This window comes from Mesitornis unicolor, unplaced genomic scaffold (genome assembly GCF_000695765.1).
Source record: "Mesitornis unicolor isolate BGI_N332 unplaced genomic scaffold, ASM69576v1 scaffold8059, whole genome shotgun sequence".
In the NCBI taxonomy this organism is placed as follows: domain Eukaryota; kingdom Metazoa; phylum Chordata; class Aves; order Mesitornithiformes; family Mesitornithidae; genus Mesitornis; species Mesitornis unicolor.
This window is the reverse complement of record NW_010207915.1, coordinates 43-24,474: the sequence shown is the minus strand read 5'-3', so window position 1 is coordinate 24,474 and position 24,432 is coordinate 43. Positions and strand designations below refer to the sequence as shown.

Here is a 24,432-nt window from a genome sequence, read left to right as displayed (position 1 = left end):
TCTTTCCCTGGTCGTGTTCTTTTCAGTATTTCTTTTCATTATTTAGGATTGTATCAAATCAATGGTTGAACACTTGTGGTTCAGTTTGTATTTAACTGTTGTTTTAACACCCCCCACCCCTCTCTGAGATGTTGTTGAAAATCCAACCCTTCACAGGTTAATGGTGGTCGGAAAGCGATGTCCTGAAGCCTGATGTTTGTCTGTGTGCTCACAGTGTGCTGTGGAGTCGGTTCTTTTTTATTTTACAAGTCTATAAAGAGAGCTGATGACAGCTGCAGTTGAGGCGAGTGATTAACGAGCTGCGAGGATGTAGATTTAAATATTCCCCATCTCCATCGTGGTCACTGGAAGCAGCTTTGAACATACATAACTGATGTTTCTAATTGTGGTTCATATCTTTTTATTAGCTAGCACAAAGTAGTAAATTAGGTTAAAATAAAATCGTAGTCAGAATAAGTCATTTTGGGGTTGCTGCTTTTCCTTCCAGTTGTGTGAAGAAAACTAACGCTGTGATACATCTCCTGAAGTCTGAAACCAGCAAAACGCTAACTGTTAACTCTAGGTACAGTGAAAACAAAAGAAAGGGAAAGGCAAGATGGTAAACAGTTATTTCTAGAACGTGTCTCTTCCTGCTCCTTTCCACACATCAAGCTTTTGCTACCATCATTTTAAGAGAGCCAGTAATTAATTCTTTTCGTAGACTTCATGTCACCTCACGTGCTTGCAATTGAGTGTGGTTAGTTGCTAATTCAAGAGCTGGCTGGTGTGTCAGATGGTTTCACAAACAAAAAATATTTGGCAACCCATCATATCAACCCTTTCATACCACTCTGTAAGCTGGGGGCACCTCCTCAGCACACGTAGCCTGGTGTAACTTCCCTGCAGCTGCTGAAAAGGACCTGGTGCTTGATTTCTGAAGTACTCCCTGCCTAAACCGGTATCTGCAGTTTAGCCATTCTTACTTGAAGACAAATAGAACCCCTCCTCGGATAGGCTACTACAGCATCAGTAAGCTGAATTTACCACTGATGCATATTCACTAATAACACTTGAAATTTAAATTTTTCATTTTTAAAAACTAGAAAGCAAAGCAAGATCAAGTGGTTTACCCTGAACGTGCTTGCCTGGTCCTGTCTGAAGCAGGACTTCAACTTGAACTCCTAAATGCGCAGCACATCAGATCATCCCCCTCCTGTGGCTGGAAGTGTCACCGTTTTGGCTGGCTGGCTGCAGCACAGATGCCCTGTCCTCTTATTTCTTCAGATAGGCCTGGTGTGATGGATTCCAGAAGGAGATATTTAAATCATCAGAAAGTGTGAACTAATGAACTTCACAATGGGCTGAGCACTGTGTACTGAGTATATTATTAGCCACACTGATTTTTATCTTGCACCCTTGTTCTCAAGCTGTCTATCTTAGCAACGAATATGTGGCTGAGTAACATGCTGAAAGGAGGTCTTATTTCTTGTCATGGTTATTTGTCTGTTTGCTACAGGAGATACTACTGTTCGATGTGAGCAACTGGATATGCTTCAAGATTGGCTGTCTGAATTCAGAAAATCTACCTCCTCCTCCAGTACAGCCAATCCAGAGGAGCTGGTGGCTTTTGATGTCATCTGTGGAGATCTCAACTTCGATAACTGCTCCTCTGGTAAGACAAGGCTTTCCTTTTCCTGCTGTCGTCCTGTTCCAAAAAGGGGACTCCTGTGAGTTACAGCAGGTTGTGACCTGCTTTTGCACAGAAAGACTTAATTGCTGCTTCTAAAATAGGTACTGGCCTTGAGAGGGGCTCACACTTAGGAGCTCACCTGAGTTAAGCCTGAGGGGTTTTTAAGGCACAAAGGACAATAATTTGTGACTTGCAGTAGCAGTAACGAGGACAGGTGCAGTGGTTTAGCTTTACTTGAATTGGGTAGATACCTGTTGTCCTAGGAGTTCAGTTACTAATGAGAGATGTGTGTGTGTTATGGGATTTTTGTGGAGAAAAAGTAGTGAATTCATGCAGTTAAAAATAATTTGATAGTGCATGTACACAGACATAAGAGATTAATGCTGCAGAGACAACTAAACATTGCTGAATCGGTCTTGGAGAAAATTAACTGATGCTGTATACTCCTCATTTTTTATTTTAATAAATCTTTAAATTTTTTTCTATATTTGGATGCTAGGAGTACTAGAAAAAGAACTCCACAAAGCCATAATTAATGGGTGGTGAGTTCACAGAGATGGTAGCCTTTTCCAAACAGAAGTATTACACTCTGTTAACCATTACACTGCCAACACAGACTGCAGAGCGTTGTGTTCGTGTATCCCCTCTGCCTCCCTGCTCGGCACAGCGCAGGCACCCAGCACAGCTCCTTCCATGGCAATCGCCTCTGCTGGTTTGGAGCTGGCAAGTGGACCAGTGGTGCCCAGTGGCCAACCTCCTGCAAGGCAATGGCCAAAAGGCCTCGTGGGGCAAAACTGAACTGCTGAGACAGAAAGAGCAGGAGGCAGGTACGGGGAGGGGGCAGCAGAGGGATTTCATCTGCTGCGTTACCAGGGAGATGGGGTCTGTACAGGTGAGCTGAGGCTGCAGCATTCAAAGAGGGATTCAGCAGTTCAGACCAGAGTTTGTGAATTTGTGAACAGCATCCAGTGTGAATTTGGTAGTCCTCCTAAGGAGCCTAGGTAACCGAGGCCGAGAGCAACAATTGTACCAACAGTAATCTTAAGAAACAAAAAGCAAGGGTTGTCTGATCTCAAAATTCACTGGTATTCTCTAATCTCACGACTTGTCTCAGACACTTGTAATAGAAGATTTAAGCAAAGCTGGAGACACGTTTAATAGGGTAGAAAAGACTGTCAACCCCAAACACAGCCCTTCTGCTGTTTGTTTCTAGCTCACATGTACAAAAATTAAATCGGTCACAACTGTATGACCCAGAGTAAACTCAGAATGATCAGAGAAGGCGCTGGCAAGTGCTCTGACTGGTACAGGAATCCATTATGCACTGTGGAGGTGAGCAGTGAGTGATAATGTTTACAGAACACTGTAGTTAAACACGGATTGGGATAAAAGATAACAGTAGCGGTGGCAGTGAGTTTTTAGGGAAGGAAGGAAGAAATGTGGTCGATAACAGGCCAAGCTGCTTCACAGGCACGCTGAGGAGGCAGCAGCAGCCATCCTGATGGAGAGACAGGAGCTGGGGGACACACATGGCCCCATCTGCTGTGGTTGGAGTGTTTCACTTGCAATATTGTTGGCTGGATGCACTGGCCTGGAGGCAAAGACGTCCAGCAAGGAAATAAAGCCATGCACTGCATAGCAAAGGGAGGCTGCCCAGACAGCACATGGGAAGGGAGCAGAGCTGTGCAGCATGAGGGGAGAGGGGAGCAGAGCTGTGAGGGAACATACGGCCAGTGCTCACTGCCTGAGATGTTCTGGCACTCTGACCAACATCTTGCACGAGTACAGAGTAGAATTAATGGCGTTGTGACCTGTCTTTTTAAAGCTAAAGCAAAAGTAAAACCAGCTATTTGCTTTTGCAAATAATAGTTGTAAATATTGCAACCATTACTTGAGAGGACTGAAAAGTAGGTTATAAAAAACAAGTTATTTTTGTGCTCTCTGCAGCTTGTTTACATACCCCTCCCCTTTAAAATTCACTCAGCTGGCTATTTCATTTTTTATTTTTCATTTATTAAGCTGGCTATTTCATTTTTTATTTTCAGATTGCTTTCTTTCCTTATGCACTGAGCAAGATTAATGCAATGCTTTAACGTCGTCCTCTCCGTTTTCACATTACTTATTGTTCTAGGGACATTTGTTGGCATTGCAGAGAACTGAACATTTTAAGATTAAGTTTTTTAAAAAACAATACTCAGGTTCCTGTAACTCTGTGCATGATTTTCTGTTTTCTTTCCCACTCCACAGACTGATAAGGCAAGTAATTAATGTTTCAGTGAATATCAAGCTTCTATTCTTAGATGTATTGACAATGGTTTTCAAAGATCTCCAGGTCCACGAGCGACCTAATGCTTATGACAAATTTTCTGCAACAGTTTTCCCTTCCAGCTTTACAGAACTTTATGACAACGTTCATACACTGAATTCACACTTAGTAGGAACATTATTAGAAAGCTATTTACTGTCAGGTTGCCTTGGACTGACTCATGTAAACATCTACTATGTTTTTAAACTTTTTCTCATAAGATAGCGAGCCTTCCAGTCAGATGGGTTAAGCTGTGACTTGTCACTGTCAGTGCCACAGTGGCCAATTAATCATGACAAAATTTTAATCTATCCTGAATAGGTCATGCTGATCATATTTAGTATGGCTTTAATGCTTTAGATAATATCCCAATCAAATTAGCAACTGCCTGTCCTTTCTCTTGTCTATTATAGCTTGGAAGACAGTCAGGGAATTCTTCTGCAGCGTGTAAAGCGCAAGCTTTTCTCTTCAAACTTGGTGAGATGTAGGTGCACACCCACAAACAGCCATTCCCATGGCGGTCAGTCCAGTTCTCCATTGTGTGAGCCATCTCAACTAAAGTTTGTACCCGTGTAAGCAATGCAGTGTCAATGGCGGGGTAAGGAAACATGCTGGAAAATCTTCACTTCGGTTCACAGCTAGAAACGACCAGAAATGTCTTTCCTAGAAAGACTTCATAGGAAAGCGCTGTTATTAGCATGATGCGTTGGAATTGCTGATAAGGACAAGATGTTGCTACTGAACTGGTTCAAATGTCCCCCGCAGACATACACCGAGTAGGAAGGAAGAGTTACCTTTTCTGTTGTGGCAGAACAACCGTTGTCCACAGGTTTACAACACCCAGCTGATGTGCCTTTCTTTCCCTGCAGAGGACAAGCTGGAGCAACAGCATTCTCTGTTTACACGCTACAAAGACCCATGTCGAATTGGTCCTGGGGAGGATAAACCATGGGCAATCGGTAAGACCTTCTCCAGCTCTCACTGTATGAACATTTACTTGTCTGTCACTCACGATATCCAGCAGCGGCAGGTCAGCTAACTGGCAGTAGGAATTTGATGGAGAACAAATATTGACAAGGGATATTTTTCTGCAACCTGTATTTTATAAACCTGAACAGTGCCTTGTTGAATTCTAATTAAGAACCAGAGATCTCAAACTTCAGTCCACACTCTAAAACTTATGCATCAAGCTACCTGAATCCCTTCCCACACTACTTCTACTTTTAAAATAATATTTAGATTAGTTTGGGGGGAAAAAAAGCCAAATTATTGGTTCTGTACTTTCTGCACGCAGTGAAAGCCTGCAGCTTTCGATCAGAATGTTCCGGTTGGTGTTCTATAAATAGTGTGAGATGGAACAAAGCAGTTCAACAACACTGTGAACTTGTAAGAAAAGATTGTATGGAACTCAGAGATACTAATACTTGGTGAAACTCAGTTGAACTTGTTGAAGTTTTGGATCAGGAATCAGACTCTCTAGAGAAGCAGTTGTAACTGTGAAGGTACTACAGGTAAGAATGTGGAGCTGTTGAATAACGTGGCTCTACTCTGTTGTGGCAGAAAAGCAAAAAAAGTCACAGACCTTGGGGCTGAGGAACTGGAAGTGCACAGGCAATGTTTTTTCAAAGGTGGCAGACAGCAGGGAGGTGTGGATAGAGGAGTGAACGCAAAGTGCCCTCAGGCAGAGCGCTCTCCTCTCCCCACGTGGCTGCTGCCTTCACCTGTGCCCCCAGAAGCCTCTCAAGAGGGAAGTCACAGGAGGACAGTTACATCTCCCTTTCTGTTCACAGGTACCTTGTTGGATCCTGAAGGATTGTATGACGAAGAAGTGTGCACTCCAGATAACCTACAAAAGTATGCAATTCCTGATCCTCCCACATGCTTTACACGGTTCCTTAAAAAAACCAGTTCATTGCTTGCTATTTATTTAATATTTCACCAATTGAAGGGTGTTTTATGGACTGTTTAAAAAAAAACCAAACATACTTAATTTTTACTCGGATACTTGAGGAAAAGAATAGGGAAAGTGGCTGCTTCTAAGCCTAACAGAATTGGCATCAGTGGGTGAAAAGATGAGAGCAGCTGCAGTGTTTTTATGTCTCTAGAGCTGGTCCTACCTGGACAGGCCCATAGGACAAGAAGCCCCATGCATGACCAAAATGGGTGTGTGACCGCTCATCTCGAAGTCTTTCTGCAGCCAGTTCCTCGGTCACGGCACTGTAAATGAAGCAGCAAAAGGACATTTAGTTTTTCTCAAATAAAAAACCCATGGATTTTAAAACGTCACCCTCAACCCAACAACTAATTACCCATTCTAGAAAGTTTTCAGGATTCGATACACCTAAAAAAGCCAGCTCACAAATACAGAGAGGAATGAAATAGCACATCAGATACAGCTCAGAGTATGGCCTTATCAGTGACACTGGTGCAGCAGTACTTTTAAGGAGCGCTCGATACTGAGAAACAGGTGTCTGGTTTGAGCTAGCAGACTTACAAGAAATACACAAAAATCTCAATATGCAGGAGTCTTAAGATTAATTTCTTGAAGACCTGCACTGTTTGTTAAATAACAACGCCAGTGGAGAGAAACCGATGATCTTGGTATGTTTTAGAGCAGCAGCTAACGAATGTGATAATCCTTTTGGCACCTTCTCTACCTTCGGTGAACCAAGTATGTTGTTATCATGACTAACTATAAAAGATGTTCTAGCTGTCCATTAGCAAAATATACTAAAAGGGTAAAGTTACTTGAATTAATGAGTCTGCAGATGCTTCACTTGACACAGGTAATGGAAATGCTACACTGTTTATGTTGGCATTTCTACTCACCAAGTACAGTGCTCTGCATGGTACAGAGGGACACTCAGTTGTACGTAGTAGGTGAGGCTACCCCTTGAAGTCATCTTTCTATCAGTTTTGAACAAAGAAACGGAATTCTAGACATAAGGTCTGGGTTTAGCTTGTCTTCAAAAAAAGGGTTTGTTAGAGCAAGTTACACTTTGCACATTCAGGAGCCTGCAGTCCAGGCATTTCTGTTCACGTGTTGAAAACATGAATTTGGTACATCTGAAAGGGATTTCTGAAAAGCAAAAGTAAGGTAATTTGGCCCTACAATCAAGTTTGCAAATGCAAATCTGTATGTGGGTGTAACATTCTATTTTATGGCTCCAAGAGCAGGCTTGGAGCTCTTTAAAAAAAAAAAATAAAAATTTAAAGAACTCCCAAAACCAAAAAATACTGCTGTGTTTCCAAGCAGCCTTTTGAGACGATCTGTCACCACACTACTTTTGGGGTATTTTGTTTTATTCCCTGAGGAGTTACTTGTATTCAGCAATTTAACTTCCCCTGACAAATACATGACTGATAGATAAAGGGCCATCAAATGATCAATAAGGATTTAAGGGTATGACTTCCACTGCCTGTGTGTACGTACAGCACCTCAGGATGAGGTAACTGGAAGTGTCAGTAACAGTGCACATAGGACTTTTTGCCTACTAAATGTGGCTTTGAGTTTTCTGCAGTATGTTATGATTCTTTTAAACTGCTGAAAACCCCTCGATTAGACTGGAATTTTCCCTAGGTTTTTATGCAGATCTGCACGTGTTCATTATGTAGATGTGCTTATATATCAGAGAAACCATCACTTCCATAAGAGGCCAAGAGAGGCTGTCCTCCCAGCTCTGCAAGGGACTGCTACACAAAAACTGCCAATAAGTTCAATAAATTGAAAGCCATTGATGGAATCTGGGCTTTAAAGCCATTTAAATGTTAACTAGCACAGCAGCTGTGTTGCACTGTCTGGCCAACAAGTACCATTCATAGACACAGCAAACCAGGGCACAGCCTAAAATTGATCTGTTCTCAAATTTATCAATAATAAACCTTGATCAAGCTTTACAGACATTTACATTGGCAATGTAAGCTATCCAGAGAATTCTTTCTTCATCAGGACTCTAGTTTATAAATAAAATTAAGTAGTTCACATTACTCAACTAATTAGGCCATAAAAGCAGCAGAACAACTAGTTCTTAAATATCTCTTTCATGTTAAGTACAGCATACGTAAAACATCGGACTAGAAGAACACGCTTGGTACAAATAATGAGCAAGTCATTTATAATTATAGAACAATTAATAAGCTAGATGTAACAATCTGGGCCCTGCCACAGTGCTGGAAGCCTCACAAGCTTCTGCTCAGAAAGGCTTTCTGAAATGCACACAAATAATCTCATCTCACAGAGATGGTTGTCAGCCTCCAGCAAAGCACTGGAATAAGCTCATTTTCGGCTGTAAACCCTGAATGGACTCTGGCACAGGAGAGCACGTTACAGCACAGCTTTTAAATGCACATTTTTCCAGTCTCCACTGCTGGACAGTGGCTCACAGTTCTGGGTGACAGAGGCACCAGTAAGCAAAGTATTAAGGTGCTTTTCACCTGAACAAGAGATGGTCCCCTCAGCCTTTATAAGGGAGGAGGTTTTGCAGTACGGCTCCACCACCTACACTGCTCTCTGTGCTCCTTTGTTCACTGCAGCTACAGTCAGTGCTACAGACAAACCATCGGCCAGAGCCACGGGACAGAACTGGCACATTTCAGCTCTGCAGTTATTTGGGACTGAAAATCTTTTCAAGGAAAATACAAAGTTCCAGTTACTTTTTATCCTCCATTTCTTTGCATCCTATGAATAAAGACAATTATTTGGTCAAAATTCAGGTTTAGTTGTGCAACTCAGTCCCAATTAGCTATGTTCACTTAAATTATTAGCATTTGGCTGTTAGCAGGGCACAGCCCAATGTCCAGTACTGGTGCCTGCTTCCTGTAAACAGCAAACCTTTGCACACACAGTGGTACACGTTTTAGGCTGAAGCAGATGCATACACGTTCACAATTTGTTTTGCTTATGAATTTGAAATTAACATTTCCCTTCCGTGAGCAGTTTTGCAGGTAAAGTGAATACCCAGCACTCACAGACTTTTAAAAGGACGTAACTGAAGCTGAAACAAATTAATCTTTTAAATTAATGCCAATAAGATATTTTTTGCAGTAGGACCACAGTGCTAATCAGCAGTTTCTTCTACTTTGTTACTTAATTAGCTTTGCCAGATATAAATACAGCTTCTGAAAGAGGTCAGTCCCATCAAAGAGCTTGCATTCTTGAACCCAGAGAAACAATTTCAGGAAGCGAATCATTTGCAGCAGCTCTTTGTAGAATCAGCTTGCACGTGGGGTGCAGGCAGTAAGCTAACTTAACGTGAGTTATCAGACAACAGTAAAACTGAATAAAACAGAAAAGGAAGTTCACGTTCATAAAGTGGTTACAGTAAACTCTGAGAACCTTCAGTGCCTCACTGAGTCCAAAAGGGATTAAGAAAAGTTCTGGTTAAGTAACTATATGACCAGAATTTTGTCACTCTTATCTTCTGCAGGCACATAAATACTTCTTGTATGTATCAGCTGACCCAGACTTACAGATTCTAACACTGAGACTTAATCACCTGTAGCAAGTGCTGCTGCGTCTTCTCTGCCACCATTCAGGTCCTTCCAAAGAGACAAAATTTGACAAAGAAACCATTTGAACCCCCAAACATTAAGAAGCATCATGAGAGTCTGGTGTTTGTCTCGTTTTCCCTTCATTCTGTACTCTCACGTGCATGCATTAAAAAATTCCTAAACCCAACCCCATAAAACCCATCCAAAAACCAGGTCTTAAAAACTGGGTGATGAAAATATCTCATTTTTTTCCAAGGTGAAATTAAAGGCTTTGTACCTGCTAGGACCCAAGTTCATGGCTCAGTGTTTCTCCTGCGACAGTTGATGATGTAGCTTAATGGCGTAATCAACTCTTACAAGGGAAAGCACAGAACCTTGAGCTCAGGTTTTGGCAGGTAAGTGAAGGAAAATGATTTTGAAGGAGGTGGTTTTGAAAGCAGTTTGTCGTGTTTTGAGCCAGACAGCAAAACCACAACGTCATCTGCCCCTCTCTGCCCGCACATTGATCATGCGAAACAGCTACGATCGATTGTACTTGGTACCGTTTGCGTAACACCCGACACATGCAGTTACTGTGTGCAACTCCTACTTTTGCACGCACAGTTTTGTCTGCTGCCTTTAGCACTCCTTTGGTACAGCTTTTAAATAAAATGCAAGAAGATAAACCAAGTATCCTTTTAAATCCGGTGCAGAACAGCACAACAACATGGACTTACTGTAAAAATGGAGCGACCGAGGCCTTTGTGGGTTATCTGGTCCAGTCACGTTCAAAGCAGGGCTAACTTCAAAGCTGGATCAAGTTGCTCGGGGTCTTAGTGTCCTTCTGTATAAAACCCCCTGTTAAGGTTTAAGCACCCAAACTAAAAATTTTAATGGGAGAGCTGCAACTTATTTCTCTGAACACAAGACTGGTACATGGAAAACTGATTCTGAATTTTGACTGCTGCTGTGTATGGGCTGGGCTGGGTCATCTCCATGCGAGTTGAAGAGCGGCACATACAGGAATCAAATAATTTGGGCTGTCATTACCAGTGAAGTATGAGCTTGGGTCCAAGATAAGCTGATGCTTGCTCAAAATCAACTACCAAATGCATGTTCCTGAAAACCGCTCCTCATCCATACCCTGTCTGTAAAGGTGGTTGTTTTAATTTCAAAAGGGGTTGCTCTGATCAGAATGGACAGGTTTGTACCAAAATACTCGGGTTTGTTCTAAAGCAATCCATGAAAGCAGTTTCTTCCTCTGCTGTATCAACACTGAAAATCAGTGGAAGGCCTGTGGGCTGCAATATAGTACAGAGAGCAGACAAGTGAGGTCCTCCTCGCAGGTGGTTTTTTTTCCTGGCTACAAGGATAGGTCCACCAGTGATGCCAAACGTGCCGTCAGGCTTTAAGAGCACTGTCAGCAGCTCATGCAGCCTCATACTGGAAACTCTGCAAATCTAACAGTCCTTCTGGTCAGGCATTACCAGGGACTCACCGGGGACTTGGAGAGCATCTAAGCATAATACACAAAGGTACAGGATAAGCAAGCATTTAAAACACTTTGTTTTTGTTTGAATGAAATAGGGTGCTGGAAAGTGAAGAAGGAAGGAAAGGATACTTAGTCTATCCCACCAGCAAGAACCACAGTTCCAGTCAGAAGGGGAGGAAGGCATCACTGAAAGGAAATGGGAGGAGGATTGACTATATGCTCTACACAGAAGAAGGTCTCTACCTGGAATGGAAAGTGGTGAGTTTTAGAGTTGACCAAAAAAGCCGTAACTCACACAACAAACTTGTCTGGATGGCACTGCAGCCTCTTCTGCTTGGGTTCAAATTTCTGCTCCAAGGAGGACCAGCTGCTTTGCTATTTTCTATTTTTGTATGCAGGTACTGAGTTCATGAACCTATTACATAAACAAATTTAAGATGAGTTTAGGGATTCCAGTAGCAAAGTGTTTTGACTGGTGCTGTCCATGCCAGCAATCTGAGTATTTTTTAATCTTTTCAAGTGTCTGGATGTTCTTCAGTTGTGCCTATGAAAACCCACCTAAGTTACAAGTCTGATCCACATGCTAACCAGAATGAGGACTTGTAGTGCGCTCTCTGCTTGCTGGTGTAGGACCTCGCCTTACACAGAATTCCACGATGAAACTGAGACCCTAGCTCACATTTATTTACCATACCGCACTGCAGCTGCTGCAGAAGAGCAGGCAGGAGAGCAGTTCAGTACAGCTTAGTGCATGGGACCTCTGCACTCTGTTTGCATGGGCTCTGTGGACACAGCAGCTTAGCATTCTTTTAAGGCTTCCTGTTTCGGGTGCACAAATGCCCGTGGCACATCTGGATGGTAAACCCATCTTACATAGTGCACACAGCAACACACCACAGTATTTGAACAGTTTTGACCCAGATTAGGTCTTTGATAAGCCTCATGCTGGCAGCATAAAGAGAACTAAAGCTTTGTATCAAGTGAGCATTAAGATTGCTCCATCCAGCTTTCCAAAGCTGGGAAACACACAGTATTTCCTATGTCATTTTAACTGAGTCCTATGACATGTTGCCACAACAACAGCTGAAATTCAGAGACAGGAGAAGCAGGGTGCCTGATTGCATTAAGTTCCCATGAAGTTTAACACCTCAATCAAATGAAGACAGGCTTCCTTTTCAGCTGCATGCCACATCTAGTACAGTACAGCCAGCCCTGCATGGCAGGCAGCTTACCATTAGCCCAGCCAAGCTATGCATCTGCTAATACAGTAAGGTAGTTCCAAGTAAACTAAAAGCAGGCATAAAAGCCAAGTCCTGATGTGTGGTGTAACAGATCAGTGCTCCAATTCCTTCTGTCTTGTTTTCCTTCTACAGGAAGTGGAAGAATTCAGCTTTATTACCCAGTTAGCAGGCTTGACAGACCACCTACCAGTAGCAATGCGTCTCATGGTGTCTACAGGAGAAGATGACCCTTAAAACTGACCAGCTTTGAGAGATTAAAAGAGGGAAACGTTAATGATATTAAAGAAAATATCAAAGGATAAGAACGAACTATTCTGGTGCCATGTTAGGAAATAAGAATAGACCTGACCCGGGCTACTCCCAGAATGTACCAACAGTGGTGGATGTGAAAAGGGAAGAAATGGAAGGGGTTGTGGCCAAAGGCCACTGTCACGAGTTGCTCAGGCAACGGGGCAGGCCTGTACTACGATGCTCTCACTGTGGACCGAACAGAACTAAGATGGAAGTCCTAATTCCTTCTGAACCAGTGCCATTCTTACTAAAACATGTTTTTATACTAATATATAGCACAATTTAGTTTGTAATTAGTCTGTGAGTTAGTGCTGCTCAATGGTTTTTTGCATCATTTCTTTGTATAACTAAGAAGCTAAAGCTTTTTTCTCTTTTTTTAGCCTGTTAAAGTTGTAGTAGCGTGCTTGCATCAGTAGCATGCGCCCGCACTGCATGCCACTCGGAAAAAATAGTCAGTATGATACCATGGGGAATAACAGAATGGAAGTGAGTTCAAAAATCAGATACCAGCCAAAGCAAGGCATTCTGGGACTGGCAAACCCTTCTGTCATTACAGATAGACCTTACACAACCAACCAACCAACTCTAGTTTGCAGACCAGTATCTTCTTGTCCTGTTTAAGGATACTTAAAAGATTTGGAATTGACTTTACGAACACAGTTCTACCCTTGTTCCAGCTGTGTTCCCACTGAAATTATGAAGTGTTTTGTCTGAATGACTCCAGAATTGGGCCTTTAGCTTTCTAAGCACAACTTATTCCCTGAAGAAGAAATATAGTTCCCCTGTAATGTCTTTTCTTTCTTTGCCATATGTGGGGCAGTTCTGAATTATGGTATGGGATGATATGTATGTTACAGTAGAGTGAATAGATTCCTGTAGTACCATTGGTAACACCAGAGCCAACATTCTGCCTTAGCTAGAAAGAGTAAGTGGGCAATAGCTTGTAAAATGCATGCTAGATATAGAGTTAAAATAAACGTAAGTGACATTTTGGGAGAAAAAGTGTAGAACAGTGTATGACTGATAAGGCAGGATACCCTAACAATATTCCAAAGGAATCAGTACACTTAAAGGGAAAGTGTAGCGTGGCTGGCTGCTGGAGAACAGACCTGTGACTCAGCCCTGGGTAACTGCTTCCTACGAGCAGAGGGGTTTCTCTCTGTGAGACAGTTTGTTACGTGCTCACAGACTTTTGTGGGGGTCTTGTCATCTAATTCACATGTTCTTTCCACTGCAGCTCTTTCTAAATGCAGGGCTCCCGTCTGCCATTTTCTCCCCATGACCTGACCTACTCAGCCTCTGCAACCTTCCCAAAATAACGAAAAGCTGAGAATCAGGTCTGTAACAAGACTTGGCATTTTTTTAGGGATTTACATTCAGAAGGGTTTGTGTTGCTGGGAGAATAATGAGAACCCTTGTGTTTTAACTGATACTTGGTTTCTTCTGCCTACTTCCTGACCAATTTTGGTGTTATTTTCTCTAACATTACAAATTCCCTGTGTTGGAAAGAGAAGAGTTAATCTAATACTTACACTTACTCCATTAAGGAAACTGTTTTAGTTACACTGGCCACAAACTCCTGAAGATGCTCTTGTGTTGGTATAGTTTACACCTGCTAGGAATCAGCTTGAACTAAATCAGAACAGATTTAAATTACAAATCCCAGTACTGGCTTAAACAGCTACAGCAAACAACAGAACTTTCACTCAGATCAACCTGATTTTGCAAGTAGAGAAACTCCAAAAAGTACAAGACAAACAGTATTGGCTAATTCCAAGTAGGCACTAGGCCTCTTCTCGCCCTCTCCCACTGCACCTGGTCTTGACACGTTTTATGCCTCATTTTCCAGTCCTGGCGTCCCTTCAGCAGAGACTGCCTCTTCCAAGTGTACTGTGCCAAACCAGGGGTATTCTGCAAGTGGAACCCATGGGGACTCAAAAATAGAACCAGACTCAATTCCCCTTTTTGATAAAATTAGGAATTCAGGTTTACAGCATCAGACTTTAGTGTACTATCCCCGTGCACCACCGGTTTCCCCACTTTGTACGTTTCTCTTTATACAGAGGGTGCACGTATGTGCAATGTGTTTTTCTGGTTTCTTATCTCTCCACTCAATTCAGAAAGACTTGTACCTGAAACAATGCTTTTAATCCTGTTTTCTACCTTGCTTGTATTTTATTAACCTTTTTAAAGAAAACAAACAGTATCAGTAGCAATTTGTGCGCTGTCCAGCAGCTATTTCTCAGTAGTAAGATTAAATATAAGGTACAGTATTTTTAATAGCTTTCCTAACACTGTAAATTACAATTTGATATCAACTTAATGAAGTATCAGTTGCAGGAGCTCAATTTGACACTGTGTGGGATATAATCATAAGCCTACTGCCAAACAGCGTTACATTTACAGTAAAACTAACATGGTCTAAATTACTTTTAAATTAGTTCTGTGGCTTTGTGCTGACTAAGAACCAGGCACTTTTGTCAACTTTTTGAGACAGATTTTTTTTCAAATTTGAAGTAAACTATTTTAGATTTTTGATGTTCTTCGTTCCTCAGTGATCAAGAAATGGATAGTTGTAAAATGTTCTCTTTAAACAACACACACACACATTTAATCAGTCTAGGTAGTTCTTACTAATTTACTGTCTTAAGGATCTAACTTTGCAAGAGAGTGATTCTGGGAGGTACAGCATTGTGGCACCACTGTACAGATGCTCCTTGCTTTTTTTTGCATTGATCCTGTGCCTTCTGATGCCTTGGTGTGCTTGCAGGAGTCAGAGAGCGTCTGCAAACTGGAACAAACAGGCTTTCCTTTCCAGAAGTGTACCATCCTGGAGAAAACCAGTTTTGTCTACACCACTGCTACATAATAGAACATTTGTATTAAAAAAAAAAAGGGGGGGGACAGAACATGCCCAGGAAATCAAATCCTGGATCACTTTTTCAGCTGTCAATCCCACTTCACTTAAGGCCAGCATGACCCACTTTATTAGTAGGATGTTAGGAGAAATTGAAGTTTACTGTGCTTACCCCACTTTGTACAGGAATTTCAGGTATCTTCAAGAAGTGGGTGATAATGCTATTCTTGGTTTAATAACTGCCACTCAACAGGGATACTGCAGATGAAGTGTCAGCTGTTTTATAAAAGCTAGATAACAGCTTCTATTTCTCATGTTCAATTTGCATTTTACAACGGCACTTCTAGAACAAGTGAACAAAAGACACAAATGAGGACAGCTGAAAACTAAGAACTTCCAGAAGTTTCAAGAATGTCAGGTCCTTACAAAGTTGGTACTTGGAGCTCACTTCAAAAACACAACCTGCAGAAAACAGTGTGAAGCCTCTCGGGCACATTCAGCGCCAGGTAACCTGCGCACTGTTTGGCTGAGGGGTATGTGATCTACCTGCTTTGTACCACAGCTCAGCCACCAAGGACCAGGGCAGTAACACCGAGGGTACAGCTCTGTGCTGTGTGAAGAAGTGTTTACTATAACTAATTCAAGTGGTGGCCAGCTAGGTTATTCCATCACAAACTGGATGCTTCATAGAAGCTGTCAAAGCAGCCGAACTCACACTGTACACAGCCTGGCTCCAAGGGCAGCCTGCAGCCCGCTGAGGTGGGCTCGCTGTACAGGAACCCTTGAGAGCGCTGTCTGGTGCACTGAGTTCACCTCTCTCGTGCTCGTGTTATAACAAGGTTTGTCCCAAAGCACTCTCGGCTCGTCTGGCAAGACTCAGTCCTACTTGTTGGGTAAGGCAGTAAGAAAGATTTAAGGAACTTGCAGTTCAATAGGGATTTTTTTTTTAAGAAAGGCCTTTGTTAGTCCAGATTCAGCAGATCTGACTGTCCCCAGTTTGGTCTGTGAGCTACCCTGGAATCACACAGCAGTGTCAGCACATATCAGCAGCTCAGAAATGAAACGTTTTTACCTCCTCCTGGCACTCCAGGATGAGAACTGAAATACGATTCAAGCACTTTGAAAAACTCCCAATTTTATCATCCGTTACAATGAGGGTCAAATTGTTACTGAAGGTCTCATTTTTTCCATGCTATCTTGTTTTAAATATAATCTTGATGCTTTTAAAGACTTGTATTATTGCTGAGGTTTAGAAATCCTATAAGAAGAATAACCTTTTTTATTTCAATGATTTTTCGGTATTGTATCCTTCTGGAACCTAATGTTTTTATATGGTAAGCACACACCTTCTGACATTTTGTTATAAATGTATTAAAAAAATAAAAATTTAAATATTTTCATTGGTTTCTTTGCCTGCAAGAAAAAAAAACCCCACAATCTCAGACCTGATAAAAACAAGGTATTTTGAACAACAGGGAGGGGTTTTTGTCTTTTATTGGTGCTGAAAGGAATAACTGGTTGATGCAAACAAGGTAATAAAATTTCAAGGCTCAAATGATTCTGTGCAGTCCACTTTTTCCTGCTTTTGTGACACGGAGTCTGATGGTACCAACAGAAATCCAACTCTCAGGTGCAGTCTGGTGGGTGGGTCAAGTACGGCCTCACCATGCTACGCCTGTTGTAGGGAATCTGCAGAAAATCAAGGGTGACAGAAACGAGTCCTTTTAACTTGCCCTGGCCTCTACTGCTCAGGCTCACCCCGCTCAGTCTTCACGGTGTGCAGCTCTCACACAAGCACCCACAGTGCCTGCTGCAGGCTGCAAACCTGAACCCCGCATCTCGCATCAAGGCCATGCTTTAAGTACGAGGACATCCACCCCACATTGCGTCCTGCTAGCATTTTATATAAAACCACAAGAACAATTTATTATTATGCAGTTGTGCATCTTGACAGCTCAGCAGTTACCCAGTCCTGGTTTTTATCTTTATACTGTCCAGTCGAAGATACATACATGGGGGGGGTTCTGTCCTTAAGAAATGCAGTGATTTATCAAAACATCATCAAGGGAAAAGAATCCATTTTACTGGTCCAGTCTTTCTGAACAGTCCTCAAAGTCCTTTATAAAAAGCCAGTAACCCCACCTCAAAGACAGTTATTTTTCCCACAAGCAGAAAGGAGCAAATCAGTGGAATGCAAGTGATTAAAGAAAAGCACGTGCACATTTTTGTCATTAGCTCAGGAAGGAACCAGTCCATGTGAGACACGATGTTAGAGACGGATCTCTGCAGCTTTCTCCACTGCTGTACAGGTGATTGTTGCCTGGATTCTGATGCTACCACAGCACTGTGCTTTGATGGACTTCCTTCTGCAGTGGTAGATTCCTGGCACGTGCCTCTCCTGCAATACCTCATCTGTTTTACCACTACTGCACTTTGTATTATGGCTCGGAAATGGCTATGGAACCACACGGTAAAACACAATCATTTCTTGGGACAGTTTGCATCTTCCAGACATTTAATTAAGAGAAACAAGTACAGAAAATTGTGAGCGCTCCCTCTGCCCCAGGAGCTGTAGTGTAGTTTATTACGAGCTCGTGCCCACAGCTGCCTGGCAGTCCACACTGTAACTGCAATGCCATCTGCCTCTTTGGCTACTGTACAGATCCTCTTGGCAAAGCACCTATTAAAATACAAACCTCCTTATCCCACAGAAATTCCTGCTCAGAATGCTGCTGAGACTGTTACACTTCTAGCCCTTTTCTTTGACTAATACTTCAATGTACCAAGTCTTGTCACAGCAAATTCAAGTTGCTTGTCTGCATTTTCGTGGCCTTTCAGAAGACACGTTCTTACCCTCTACTGCTGTTTCTGACTACTCCAGATTTCTCATCCACCACTCCTAAATCTGTAAGCCCTTCATATTTTCTTCCATACTTTTCCTGACATTTAGGGAAGGCTCCAAGCAACCATTTGTGAAATTAGTGAGAGGGCCTTACTAGCAGGACTGGCAGGAAAACAACAATCCTCTCTCATCTTTGCATAGTGGCAGATTTAACAGCTGCTCCTTATGATGTGAACAGGAAGAAACGTGCATTAATTGCAGCTAAAATTAGAAGAAAATTGGAGGAGAAAAAATTATCTGAGGGTAGTCACACATAGGGTCTGTGAGCCAAATTCATCTGCCTTCATTGTTTGTTATGTCCTCACCCTTCTGTCTGACTTGCGGACTCTTTGGGGCAGAAGACTGTCACTGTCCTGTCTTTTATACAGCACCCAGCACTACCTGGCCAAGGAAAATGGTTCCTAAGCACCAAAAACCATCTAAACAGCAAGCAGAAATGGAAAGAGATTAACTGCAGTAGAAAAATGGTACAGCCTTCCTGTGCACTTTAAAGGATGAGACAATTGAATATAATCACATAAAATAAAGGGACATTTTCCCCATGTTCCTATTACCATACTAGCTTTCGGCTAGCTTTTCATCTGTAAATTGCATGATTCCTAGAAAACAGCACCTGCTTACTCTGTTCCTCTGGAAATGTCCCTAAGCTGATGCTTCACCTTCCCTCGCTTCCCCCACGAGATTCACTCACCCACGCAGCCTGCACAGCTTGCACCACTGCCAAGCCCTCTCCCTGCTTTGGTAAGTAAATCTGTGATGTCTCCAAAGCCAAACCCAGCAGAACAAACTGCTTCAAGTGCCACGGTACAGTTGGATAGCCAGGTGTGTCAGAATATCCCTTATCTGTATAAACACTGCAACAAAAGCCTAAAGCTTCTTAAATCAAGCAGTTTCTACTTTTATACTACATCTGTCACAACAGATTTTTTGCAAAGCTCTACTAAAGCTCCTCAAGTCATGGCTGCGTGTGTCCAAAGCAGCCAGAGGCCTTGAAAGTGCCACTCCTCTTTGCAAATGTTTGACTCTTCCAAATCCCAGCAACAAGATGCGTCAGCCTGATGAGCTCAATAGAGACCTTAATGTGATCCTGAATGCCGTGCTGTCATTAGTGTACTGAATATTGATATCTCTGACCGCTTTCCACCCTGCTAAAATGGAATTTGCCTCACAGATACACCATTAAACACTGGATTAGCTAGTAACTGATATAAATCCTTCTGCCTTAATGCTACAAAATGGAAGATGATGGCCAAGACGCTGCAGTGTTACACCAGAGAAACACGGCTGCCTGCAGAAAGGACAGTAACACCGGTTTTAAAGCAGGGGGACATACCACACACATTTAACCTGTGAACTGCGATTCCACAAAAGCCTAGCAGAATGACTCTGTTACACAACAACACTTCTTCCATTTTAAGATGCTGGGTGACGCAGTAAAAACAACCAAAGGGGTCTCCAATGCTGCCGCAACTTTGCATGCAACAGCACCCGCACGGGCAGCCTCCAAACGCTTGGGTATTTGAAGGAAACAATGTAGGCGTTCAGGACCCAAAATTACCCAGTGGCAGTATATTTTGAATCGATCCCACTGCAACAAATGGAAAGAAATGAGCACGATGAGGGCAAGATGCTGTCTTTCCACATCAGATGCAATCAGGTACCTTTGTTCTCATTGAAGAGATTTATGAACCTCTAAATTAGCAGAGGATTGTTAGCTTGAACACCCTGGCCCTTCTGCAATTTGGGTAACACCCTCACTAACTTTTTGGATCTAACCTGGTATAACTGTTACCTTCTTTATGTCTGGCTGCAACAGGTTCTTAAATACCTTTCAGATACCAATCCAGAACTTTGAATACTTAGTAAAATCCAGCTAGATCTTTCTCTACAATTAAGAACTTCTGGAGTCAACTGCCACAGTGTCACCAGGTTCAAAAAGTGAACACTGAATGTTTTACATTGCTTAGTAGGGACCTTCAGGAGATCAAGGAACAAAACGCAATTGCAAGGTCTGCAAGACACCAACTGAAAAAAAAGGCCTAGCATGGTGCCAAGCGCTATGCTAAATATATTTCTAATGAAAGGTGTATCACACAAGGCAAACTGATTCTCAGTACGCAGCCTCGTCCATTATCTCAGCCCCAAAATAAGACTGTTATGAAACAGGTATTTAAACTCTATTTTCTGTTACTCCTTGGTTACTTATAATTTCTCTTTTCCACATTTGCCGAGAAAGCTGTTTATAGCCACAGCAAACTCAGTCTTTTAACAAAATGCGTTCTGTGTCCCACAATAAGCACCTAAGGAGGACTTCATGCTGCAGCCACTTCATTAATTGTTAGACTGGTGTTCTTGGAACTCGCACAGGAACTAACGGTGCTTGTCCTGGCGAGATCCCTCTTACCCACAGCTGACCTGGAGTGTCCTTCCACCTCGCTGCAGAAACCTCGGCCTCACCGGCCTGCAGCTGCGTGTTCCAATGTTGGAACAAATTAGAAGCTGTAAACGGAGCGTTTATTATACACCAGCAGAAAGAAACGCTGAGTCTGGTTAAATGCTGGGCAGTGGCTCCATACCCCATAGAAGAGATCCTTGTCCAGGCCTGGATTCCCGGGCTGACAATTACAAGGAGGTTTCTGACCACAAGACCAGACAAGTTCAAAATCAGCTGCCAAACGACCACAATGGAATGCAAACCAAACAAACAAACAAACAAACATTCCTCTCGAAAACCCCACTGCTTTTAAAACAGAGTTTGATGTATTTTTAAAACGAGATTTTATGCATGAGCCCTACTCCAGGACCCTGAAGGTCTCACCCCGTCCTCTGTATGGTTTAAGGACAGGGGAAAAGTACAGAATTTCTTTTGCTTCTGGGTAATGATTACTTACAAGTGCAAGTATAATTATCTATTTGGGACCTTCAGTTTATTCTTTTAAAACAAACAACTGATCTTTTTAGTCACGTTTTAAACGTGGACAAAACTGGCATTGACTCGCAGAAACTCTTCAAGTATGAATAGCTCCCTGTTTAGGCTCAATGTAAGAAGACTGTACTTAAAGCTCCCATCTAGCATGGGAGGGCAGAGAGGAATGGAAAAGAAAGGAATGGAAGGAGGGCATAGTCAAGCTGCAGACATACTATAAAGGTACAGGAGCATCTAAAAAGGAAAAAAAAACAGCAACAAAAAAAGTTAAGGACATTAAGAAAGACTAAATGGCCCTTAGTTATTTAGGAAACGTTCCACAGTATGCACACTGTTGACTAGTTTGGCTTCCAAGAAGCATGACTACACCTTGCCTTTCCTTCTAGAGATGCTTTTTAATTAAATCTTATATTAAATATAATTATTTGATTAGCTGTTGCCCAGCCAACCCAGGGAACGCAAATACAGACTGTCTCAAAAAGTCACAGCTCTCAGCTTTTCAGGGGAGGTAAACAACAAAGCAGTGTATTGAGTTCCCAGCTCCAGGCAGACACAAGTGGAATATTCTCCCTGTGAGCAAAGGGATTCGGGCAGCAGCATCCAAGAAAGCAGCAGGAAGCTGGCAGTGGATATAAGGCACTGCATCGATCTGAACAGATGATCTCCTGTGAGAAAATACCTTTATTTATTCAGGCAGACTACACAGCCCAGCTGACTGGCACGGTGACAAATACAGAAATTAGGCCACGTTCTGTCATTGAGGGAGGCTTCAGAGAAAGAGAAGGGGCTACCCAGCACTTAAAAGGGCCACATCACCCCAATATCACAAAACTCCTGTTGCTACCTGATGATTGTCACTAAGGAACAGGGTGCCAACGACGCCTGTACATTAGCACACCTACAATGGGTAACTGCAGGGGTTCAACTCTCCGTAACACAACCCTGACACTGATTTGGTTTAGGAAGAACTGCTGAGATGATCTGAGGTGCTGGTGCCCCTTTTAGAAGGGAAATGCTTACTTATACCTCTGCTTCATATCATCTATAAACATCAAATGAGAACCATAGCCTGGCAATGCAGGCACTGCACACAAATACAGCAAGAGATCGGCCTTGAAGAGCTTCCTGTGCACAACAGGCACAAAAGAAAACACACCAAAACTAAATGCTTTGTCAGCAAATGCCTATGAAACCTGTGGAGCTGAGCACCTTGCTACAACTGACATAGAGCCTAGTCTGTATTGAAATATCAACATAGTCTTTCCTACATATTTCTCTGCCTTCTTCCCTTTTTGGAGACTTTTCTGGTGTATGTTGCAAGGTACATGCCAAGATAATGCTCAAAAAGGTGAAAATGTAGTATTTAACATGGAAGTTCACTGTGCAGCTCATTCATTCTGCTGTGCAACACAAAAGGAACTGCTAGTTTTTGTTGAGCACAAGTCAGTATCACGCAAAAACAGAAGGGCAGGAGGAAGGGGATGTATCTAAACAAACTAACAAAATAAATATTTAATGCATGAAGGAGAATAGATGCAACCTCCCTAACAGTTTCACACAAAACAAACACACATTAAACCGTCACAATGCAATATATCAGCACAGGTCAACACAAGATCATAACACATTAACACACCGCCTCTGCCAAGATCTTCATCCTCTGCTGTACCTAGAGACTCAGGATTAGTGCTCTCTGACGACACACAGGCTGCACAAGATAACCTTGCTGTCATCTTACCACGCCTTCCCCATGCCCCATCGGTGCCTTCAGACAGTTATGGATTTATACTTTGGTTCCAGAAGCAGAAACTTTAGATGCAACATTTTTGTAGGCAGAAACACCATTTGCTGAAGAGAGGCGCAAGCGCCTGCCTAATCCTGGGAGACCTTCTGGCTTGCTTTTTCTGTTAGCCTCTGAAACCTCTGCTCTGCTCCAAGGACAGGTCAACAGGGCACAAGGCAGGTTGGAGGAATGAAAGAGACACCCACCGATTTTAAGCAATGTTGAGGCTTAATCAGGAGCAATGCCAACAGGGTCACTTATGGGACCATCACTGAACCTCACTGAATGGAATAGAACTGCTAGATTGGGAGTGCAAAGACCACTTTAGAGAGCCCACTACTAGAGACACACAGTAAGTGCTGTATATGTAGGCAGCTGAGGCTAATCCCCTTCATTCAGCACAGCAGCTACGATAAAGCTGCTACACTTGTTTTCTTTTTAAGATGGGAGGGAGGGGGAGGAAAATGTCTAAAACAACCCATCGATGGCCAGATTTTAACATAAGGAGCACTCTCCTTAGTTTTCAGCGTTGCATGTATAGGTTACAACAAAATGAACACTAGATTTAACCCAAAATTGGGCTCTACAACTAGTATTTTCCTTTCATTCCCCCACTGCCCTCTCTCTTCTTCCCCCTAGGGCAAGAAAAGCTAACAGAGCTAATAAATGCTAGCCTAACGCTGAAAAGTATCTTAAAGAGAGGTAGAACCCACAAAAAACCCTTGCCTTTTTGTCAGCCAGCATGGCTTGAAAAACAGCTGTTTAGACTTACTTTATTATCTGTAAATGTATATCTAGAAGAAAAAAAAATAAAGTTCTACAGCAAATTAGCCCTAAAAGCAACTAAATTTCAGTGATACTAAAAAAAACAACAAACAAAAACAAAAAAATTAAGCCTTCTGTTTCATACCTCTACAGAAAGAGGTTAAGTACATTCAAAACACTTTTTCCTCTTCATAAGCTCTCCACTAAAAGGCCCTAGGACAGAGACTCCACTCTCAGGAAAAAGGCTATGAGAAGTATTATGGAGAACTCTCAAACAACATCAGCTGGGGGGATAAGAGACCCTAAACGCTGCTGCTGCTTTAAAACACCAGGGACATGAACGTTCAAATCTACAGCCACTGGTGCTCAGCTTATACTCACTACTTGGTACAACATGCCAGGATTCACGCGTGGCAAAACAGCAGACCAAATTACATGGTATGAATATTCTTTCTGTACCAGTTCATTACCCATGTGTATGCTTGGTTTCCTCAGTCTGAAAGTCACGCAGACCGACTTAACACATGCACTTCTGTTTCTGAAGTCCCACTATTACTTCTAAAATAAAAAAAGACCTCTAAGCCAGCAAAAGTTTGCTCCCTCATGCAAACCCGTGGATTGGAAACAGGTGCTGGCACAACTTATTTTATGCAGAAAACAACCAGGCTCACTGGTAGGTGCAGATCTGCCAAGGCAGCCAGGCCAACCACAGCTCGGTAGGAAGGGCCACCG

The 24,432-nt window shown here is 42.4% G+C and overlaps 1 protein-coding gene across 1 annotated transcript in view; it reads left to right on the top strand.

The window, feature by feature from the left end:
- Nucleotides 1-13,024, top strand: part of SMPD3 (sphingomyelin phosphodiesterase 3, neutral membrane (neutral sphingomyelinase II)) — a 31,259-nt gene extending 18,235 nt beyond the window's left edge. The window contains exons 3-7 of the mRNA XM_010192295.1: nt 1,496-1,651; nt 4,844-4,933; nt 5,765-5,828; nt 11,031-11,193; nt 12,309-13,024. Coding sequence (XP_010190597.1) covers nt 1,496-1,651; nt 4,844-4,933; nt 5,765-5,828; nt 11,031-11,193; nt 12,309-12,410 — 575 coding nt within the window. The 3' untranslated portion in view covers nt 12,411-13,024. The remainder of the gene's footprint in view (nt 1-1,495; nt 1,652-4,843; nt 4,934-5,764; nt 5,829-11,030; nt 11,194-12,308) is intronic.
- The last annotated feature ends 11,408 nt before the right edge of the window (nt 13,025-24,432 follow it).